Consider the following 8,839-nt stretch of genomic DNA (forward strand, 5'->3'; position numbering starts at 1 on the left):
CCCTCGAATCTCGAGGATTTCTGATAAGGAGGTTTGAAGATATTGGTTAGGAGGATATGTTTATTCATTCAGGGGGAAGGGATCGCCAGGGGAGGAAGGGAAGGTGTGGTCTTTGGGGGCCCAAGAGAGGGAAATCCTGCAGAGGTCTGTAAGGCTGGGGCTGCTCTGGCCCCTGCAGCCGGCCCCCAGGCAGTTCTGGGCAGCTGCTATTGCTAGAAGCTTGATTCTCTGCAGGCTCTGGCAGTTCCACTTCCCACAACCATCCACTCCAGGAAAGGGAATTACGCAGCTCCACTCTCAGAAAGAGACTTTCACAGACACCAGCTGTTGAAGGTTCACTGAGTAGAGCCTGTAAAACAGCTCTCTGGAAGAAGTAAATCATTCTAGCTCTTAAAAGAAAAGTAACATCTATCAGAACTCACAGTTACCACGAGCCCTCCCTACCAGTGGCACAGCCGCCTCAAAGAATGGCATTTGTAGAGCAGGGACCATGCTACCCTCAAGCCACAGGAATTTACACCTCCTCTAGATATCATCAAACAGGGCCACATCTGGGTAAGCAACTCCCTATAGAGAGGGCCTGGAAATAGAGTGGGACTCATTGACTTCATCCTCACAGACACAGAACCAGAGTGGTCTGTGCTGCAAGAGACAAATCCCATAAATATCCAGTGACTGTATACAATCATCAGCACCCCCAGGCTCTAATATAGTGCTTTTCTTCCACTTGTACACAGGAATACTCATTCAACCCTTTTTAAGGCCTCTTATGATTTAATAATATTGTAAACTATAATTGGCAAGTTTCTCTTTTTATAGACTTTGTTATTATCCCTGGGCAGCTCTTGTTTAGTTTAATCTGTTTTATTATTTTCAAAAGACTAACAGAGAAACACAACATTTTATGAAACAGAAATGCACAGGATAATAATGGTAATTTGTTATAGCAAGTAACACTTAATGGAAAGTCTCAGAGCATCCTACACCTCATAAAACCCCCACAGTTTTTATAAAGGAAGGCTCACATGCAGATCATATAAATTAATCTAACATAAGAATGCATTAAGCTTACTATCATCTTCTTTTCCTGTTAAAATTGTGGGTTATATATGGCAAACTTTATGCAAAGTAACAACCAATTTCAGTGTACGGTGGAATCTCCTTATAAACTCCACAGATGCATGTACTGTGTGCCAGGAAAACGAGCATTTGCACTCCAAAAGAGGTGCAGCTGCATCAGTGGCAATAATGGTTAAAGCTCTTTGTGAAAACAGCTTAAAGATTAATGAAAAACCTGTAGCAGTAAACAGAAAATCAGCACCTTTGCAGAAGTGTTAGTGCAACAGCCAGCACAAGCAGGGCAGAGTTTCCACCACAGTGCAACAGCACTTTGTGCTGATTTCTGCTGATAATCATTCCATAGTACAGTACAATGCCTCAGAATTAAATGGACAATAAGGTTTAAATGGTTTGTTACTTGATTTGCTATAATGGCGATGGGTGAGAAGACAGAGGCCGTTATCAGTTCCCAAGCTACAGAAATTCCCTTAGAGCACAACAGTCATCACTTAGAAGAGCACTAGTTAAGTGTTGGCATTCAAAGCAGGTTACTGCTTTCCAGCAGTTAGAAAGAGAAAATAGAAATCACAATTAGACTGGAAAGAAGCAGCATCTTGAGAGCAGCAAACAGGCCAGGGCAGAAATTTCTAGTGAAACCCTAGAAATTGTGGTGTGATGATCTTCCCTGCGTTAAGAATAACGAGAGCATCATTCACACAGCTTTAGACTTGCCTCCACAAACTTGGAAAACTAAAAAAAAAAAAAAAAAAAAAAAAAAAGATATCCAGATGACGGCAAGTTACTGACAAACCAGGTGTCATTTTACCTGGATATTGAACAAAAGGCAGGTTTGTCTTCAAAATTACTCTTGAACAGTATCTCAGCAAGAGCAACGCACTGATGGAAACTAACATGTCATGAAACTCTTCAGCAGCCATCAATCAGGCAGTCCTCTTCCGAGTGCAGGGAGAGATGAAATGTGATCAAGAACCCGGCTAGCACAGTCACTCGTCAAGAAGAGAAACCAACACTAACAGAAGTCTAGTATAAAGTTATTAGGCCTAAAGACAGTTTTTCAAACCAGGTATAATAGTTTTCCCCAAACTTTGAAATTAGTTGGAACTAAGCTACAGGCCATGAAGGAATTGCCTTTTTAATTTATACAGAGGCAAGGAAAAACAAAACAAAACCAAGCACAGTGAGTGAAAAGAGAACAGCCCTTTTCCCTTTCTTTCTTTGAATCTGTGAGACAATAAATGAGAAAGGCCGAGAAAGCAGTAAGAAACGGAGCAAGCAAATGCAGAGAAATGCCTTTAGCTCACCAGCAGCAGCCAGAGCACTTTATTTTCATGGACTCTAAAGAGTATTGACAGGGATGCTCCTGTGGGTAAGAAGGTTGGTCAAAACCTGAGCCTTTTAGGTAAAAGATGACCAAAGAAAATTAAGGGTGACATTGGTGCAAGAGGAATAGAATGCCCAATGAGAGAAAATCCCCAGGAACTGGTAGGTGTTAAAGAGACAAAACACGCCTGAAGCAAGCAGCAAAAATAACTGACTGTATTCACCTCTGCCAAGTCATGCAGGAGAATTAGTGAACTCTTCCCCTCATAAAAGGCTTTTAATTCAAAAGACAGGCAAATTTTATTGAGTGAGAAAATATGACAGAGCAGAAGTCCTAAATGTTTTGTACACAGCTCTCCTACTGGGCAGATCCTCATCTCTGGGCTTGGCTGCAAGCAGCATGACAGCATGGACCCTCAGCCACATCTGCACCCCCCATCCCCGGGCAGGGAGCTTCCCCTGACCCTCCCCAGCAGTCCTGTCCTCCTTCCAGGGAGTGCAAGCAACCCTCTAGAGAAACACAGCCCAAACCTGCAGCCAAAAGAATCAGACACCTGCTACGAAAATGACATTTGTGTGGGGGACTTCTGTGCACCTGGAAAAAAAAAGAAAAATCAAGCTTTGAGGCACTGAGCTTTGGGAGAAACCTGAAATGGCAGCAAGGCATTCTGCTCTGGGTCAGAAGAGAAGGTTATGTGCTTAGAGGTGTGTCTGTATATTCCAACTATAACACAACCAGTCTAATAAAAGCATCTGCTTCTCTTTACAAACTGCACCTCGCCCGGTGTGGCTACACCAGTACTACATCAATTTCATGGCAGGTATCACAGTATCGATGTGGAGAGTGATTGCCACAGCTTGGGTCGAAATAGTAGGCTACAAGAGAAATACTGACACAAACATTGTGATGTACAGAGTGAAGAAAATACTTGTATTTAACCTGACACATTATAGCTCCGCTATATTACCCTGCAATGTCAAACTGTAATACAGCATTAAATCAAGAAAAGAAAATCTAAGGTCTTTTTTTCCTTCCCCAGGTTATTTAGGTTTTCTTAAGCTCCCTGTCCTTGAAACTCATGCCACTGGTAGAGCTGAAAAAAACGGAAGGATCAGCTGTAAACAACTAGATAGATCAGAAGGCTGGCAGTGAATTATTGAATCAGTTCTCTGAGTATGTATTCACATCTAACCCAAGCTTACAGTCACTTAAGGCTTTGATCTGAAGCCACTGGTAGTCTCTCAAGTGGGCTCTTGGTGCCCACCAAGAATACTGAACTGCTGCTGAAGGGTCCCATTTACTTCCCAGGAAGGTACATACCCAAGCCATCACTGGATAGCAGCCTTGATGGGCAGATCTGGAGAGTTATCCATTCTGCAATCAGCACCTGAACACAGCCCAGACTTTTTAATTTCTCTTTTCCCCCATTTTTTTTTTCCAGATGGAGTACTAGTAGGATGGCTCTGGGCACAAATTGTGCACATCTTTTCTGGTGGGAGAGCTGCATTCCTTTTTGCAACCTATCTCCCACAGCTCCTCTCCTCCTCAGCCACCAGAGCCACCCAGCAGCAGCTGGAGTAGATACTCTCACACCCTTCCCACAGAGCCAAGCATATTCCATGCGAACAGTCATCTTCTCCTTCTAGGAAGACCAGGTATTAGCTGTGTTTCTCTGCCCAATGCCATCCTCCCAAGTCTTTGTCACGGCTACATGTCCTAGACCTGTCACTGCTGTTCCCTTTTGCCCCTGGTGAAGTGTTACTTTGAGGCACCTCCCTCACCAGCGTTTGCCTTGGCACCACCAATGAGGTTGAGCAGGCAGGGCCTTCACTTCTCAACCACCTGCCAACCAGGAGGCTCAAATCTGGCTAAAAGTCTTTAAATCTTGGCATCTGTGGAGGCTTCAAAAGGCTTCACTCTCCCCATTCCCTACCAAGTCCGCTGTGCTGCTGACTACACCAAATCTTCATCACCTGTTTGTTTCTGGGCTGAAAAATCTACCAAAATGGGGATTTGGCAAACAAAAAGAGAAAGAGGGAGTGAGACAGCACTGAGGATTGCACCTTCTGCTTCAACAGCTGAGAAACATTTTTGCAAAACCACTGGAACCAAGGAGTAACTTAAGTGCTACTGAGGGAATAAATGATTCAGTGAACTTCTGTTAGTGGAGACAAGGTGTAAGACAGAAAGCACCCAGTTTAAATATAAAATCCTGAGTGAATTACAGAACTGGCAGTTCTTTTTTTCCCCCTACCCTTCATCTTAACATTTTATAAGGAAGACACCAAGAAATTGTATATCCTGAGTCCAAAAAAGTCATCTTCTTTAGAAAAAAGTATACTGAATCACTGCTTGGAGAAAAAAATATCTGCAGGTGAACACCTCTGAGTGACAGCAACTGGAGAACACGAAGTACGTTTTTCCTAAGGACTAAGCAAAACCCCTGCCTACCATCTCACCTCCTATGCAGATGAGGAGTTGTGCTAGACCTGTCACCTAACAGTTACCCATGTGTAATAGGAATGCTTCTGAACCAAGTAGTTTTAACACTCCTTTACTTTACAGAAGTCAAGAGAAAAGGTAAGAGAAGTTCAAAGACACAAAGCAGGCATTATTTAATTCAACGATCCATGTGCAGGCTTTTTTCCCCCCTCTGATGCTAACCCACATGAAACAATGCAGTACTTCTATGAATATTTTAAGTTTTGCTTAATGGTTCCAGTAACAGAGGCCACTCTTATTTTCCTCTGATCATTCATACTGTCAGATCCGGTGTGAATAATGTCAAATACTTGAGCTCTTTTCACTTCTTGGCTCCAGAGCATTCATCTAGTGGAATGAGGACTGTCACTTATGATTTCCAATTCGTCAGGGACACTGAACTACTGTTACACAATTTCAGCAATGTCTGCTTCAGATTTTTCTGACAGATGGGTGATAAATTTTTTTAATTGAGATCATTTCAGGAACTCGCAGCTTATACAATAGGTTATGTTCAGCCTAATGAAAAGTCCACAGGGCACCATGAGTCCTTCCTCTTACTTTCACAGCCACAAAAGGCAGAAAAGAGACTAAGTTTTTGTAGATTGATGAATCTGTAGATACAAATTTCAGCCCACCCTTCACATCTGTTCTGTGCATGCGGTTTGGAGATCTCCCAGATTCTTTAATCTTAGTACAGCAATATGCAAAACAAGCCTTTACAGATTAAAGTTTCATGCAAGAGAAGCAGAGCCACTAGGCAGGTATAAAGATTCATGCTGCTATTAAAATACCTTGGATTTGACCAAGTTAAGCACAACAATGAAATAAATTAAATAAAACAAGAGAATTTAAAAATTAAAGGTACCAGAATACTTTGGTCCCTTCTCCTTTCCTCAGCAAGATCCTGCAAAGCACAAGTCACCACAGTTTCCTCAAGTATCCTAAGTGGATGCAGTAAATTCTAACAAAAGTATTAGCAATATTCCTTCCTATTCAGTTAGGAGTCAGTTTCTGTTGAGCATTTTACAAGCATCAGGGTAAAAATCCTTTCTCCTTCTGCAGGAGGACAGAGAGCAGCCAGCAACCTCCTGCCGGGCAAGGCAGGGGTGGATGGCTCAGGCAGGCAGAGCACAGCTCAACCACAGGCTCAGTACCGCCTGGCAAAAGCTCCCTGAGGCTTCTTTGGAAGCACTAAGTTTGGAGGATCCACTCCACCCAGTGCTTAACATCTTCCTCTGATATCCTACTGGTAGAAATTAAATGGGAAGAATATGGAAACTGGATGGCTGAAAGGATAAATTGGGACACTGTGGAAATAATCTTCCTCTGCACCCAGGGAAGATAAACGATTCCTTCCCTATTCCAAATGCAATGCCAAATGGGGAACAAATGATTCTGCCTTTGACCCAATGTCTTTGCTGTATGGTTATTATAAGCACTGAGGATGAAATCTTGCTCACAAAATTAGTCTCACTTCCCTTCCAAAAAGGACTAGACAGAGACAGCACTTCATCCTTTTTTGAGACATGCACACACCTTTAAACAGCAAAGGCAAAACCAGTTCAAATACAGACAAATGGGAACTAAAGCATTCCATTATTAAAGTTGAAGACTCTTTTGCTCATTAGCATAACATAACCTCAATCCTGCAACCTGATCTGGGAAGCCAAGTCTGGCACTAATACTGCACACAGTGGGGACAGCGGTGACATGCACAAGTTCACTCACATCTCACATTACCCCCAGGTGTACTGATGGATGAACAGATTAATTAGACAGATCGCCAGCTACAACAGTTTGGCTGGACAGACGATGGAGAAGGCACTCTGCGTGCACAGAGACACCTCTGCCCGTGGCAACCTACACCCGCATCATTCCTTAAAGAAACGTGCTGAGACACCCTTCAAGGAGAAGGCACAAAACCTGTTCTAAACAATCCAGTCTAAAAGGGTCTGTGCCGTTCAGCTTTGCTTTATCGGGGATATGCCACCCTGTGCCCATCCAGCCCTGCTTCCCCGGACAGCCGATACCAATAGCTCCTGGCTCCAAGCCCACCTTTAAAATAGAAGGGCAGCAAGTGCTCCCTGGGAATGCCAAAGGAATGCCTCAATCCCAAAAACTGCTCTTGCTTCACACACACATGTGATTTCCACATAGTTTGTGAAATTCTATTTGCATATCAAACCTTTCAATGAATTAGCATTGAATTAGCAGAGGCAACCAGGATCGGGTAACACATCCTCCTGGCATACTTGCTACTGCCCATACAGTTTATTCCTTATGCCTTCCATAGTTTGTAATGAGCATCTGCTGATCACCTGCAAACAGGACCTGAGTGCTAAACATCACCCAACTACCCCAGCTCTTCAGCACAGCTCCCTGCAAACACAGGTATCATTTTTAAATACTAAAACGTGCTAAATATTCACCATCATTAATGTTTCATCAGAATAAATTATAAAGAGAAAAACCTAATGGAAAGAATGATAAACTGTATGGATTGTAGCTAAGCTGATCTGCAACAAATTCTTTTCATCGGGGAAAGAGGCAGGTAAGGGTTTTCTTTCTAGGATTAGCGATGGGAACTGTCACTTGTTTCTGTTCAACTTCTCTTCATTCCTATAAAACCGAAACTCCTCCTCAACAACTCTGCGCGGTACACAGGGAACATCTGAAGCAGCGAGGCTGCCGGGGAACTCTGCGACTAACACGAGAGGCTGGGAGCTGCCAGGAGGGATGCACCGAACGGCGCGGTACCCGCGAGGCTGAACTCCTCGCTTAGCGGTAAGAAGAAAGGTAAGGATGGCTATGCTTCAAAACAGAACCCGGGAAGTTTCTGGCGCGATCGCTCAACTGCAGAGAAAAAGTACTGGAGATAAAGCAGAGGAGAGGAACTCACGAAGATATTACGTGAACACCTTTCTCAGTCAAAAGCGCTTTGCAAAACGCTCGCTTTTCCCTTTTATCCCCCCCGGCAGCCCGGGGACGAGGCGCCACCTGTTCCCAAACCGCCAGGGAAGCGGGGCACTTGCCGGGAGAGTGGCGGGCTCCCGCGAAGCGGCGCCTCATCGCTCTTCATCTCCCGCAAACTTCCACCGGGCCGAGCAGCGGGACCGCCCCGGCGGCTGAGCCCCCTGCCCGCCCCCGGGGCGCCTCCCGTCCTGCACAACTCCCCGCAGAAATGCTGAATCACGAAGCCGAGGGTGCGGGACCGGTGCCGCGGGACTCCCCCCGACCCCCTCCCAGGTCCGGCCGCTCCCCTCCGCCCGGGCGCGAGGCCGGGAGAGGGTCCGGACGGAGGGGGATCCGCGGCGCCGGGCACTCACTTGAAGGTGAGGACGCAGAGGGGCCGGTAGGACTTGTGGCTGGTGTTCTCAGCCATGCGCTTGCCCCAGAAGTCGTTGGCGAAGGCGGCGGACACGGGGGCGGCCGCCCGCACGTCGGGGTTGTTCACGATGGCCCACACGTCGTCGTGCACGAACTCGCCCCGCAGGGAGTTGCCGTAGCACAGGGCGCACAGCCCCGCCAGCACCGCCGCCGCCGCCGCCCCGCCGCGCCGCCCGCTCGCCGGCGGGGACGGGGCCGGCGCGGCTCGGTCCCGGCTGCGGGAGCCCCGCGCAGAGCCCGTCACCGCCATGGCGCGGGGCGCCGCCAGGGCTGCCCCGGCTCCGCCGCCGCCGCGGCACGGGGAGGCAGCGGCGCCCGCATGGTGCGGGGCGAGCAGCGGGACCGCCGCCGGCCACTCGCGCTCTGCCGAGACGCTGCCTGCCCGGCTGCAAATAAACAGCGGCCGCCTCCCCGCGCCATCCCTCCCCTCCTCCTCTTCCTCCTCCTCCTCCCCCTCGCACCCCCCCCCCTCCTGCACGCATGCTCCTTGCCGCGCTGTCACACCGCCGCCACCTCCTCAGCCCGTCGGCGGGGTGGGCTCAGCCCGCGGTGCCCCCCGCGCACCGG

General features: G+C 47.1%; 1 protein-coding gene across 1 annotated transcript in view; it reads right to left on the reverse strand.

Moving 5' to 3' along the window:
* Positions 1-8,593, reverse strand: part of TMTC1 (transmembrane and tetratricopeptide repeat containing 1) — a 150,426-nt gene extending 141,833 nt beyond the window's left edge. The window contains exon 1 of the mRNA XM_027894618.1: positions 8,212-8,593. Coding sequence (XP_027750419.1) covers positions 8,212-8,522 — 311 coding nt within the window. The 5' untranslated portion in view covers positions 8,523-8,593. The remainder of the gene's footprint in view (positions 1-8,211) is intronic.
* Between the last annotated feature and the right edge of the window lie 246 nt (positions 8,594-8,839).

The sequence above is a fragment of the Empidonax traillii genome, unplaced genomic scaffold, assembly GCF_003031625.1.
Source record: "Empidonax traillii isolate 1590-97213 ecotype Southwest subspecies unplaced genomic scaffold, ASM303162v1 scaffold434:size946695, whole genome shotgun sequence".
Lineage (NCBI taxonomy): Eukaryota > Metazoa > Chordata > Aves > Passeriformes > Tyrannidae > Empidonax > Empidonax traillii.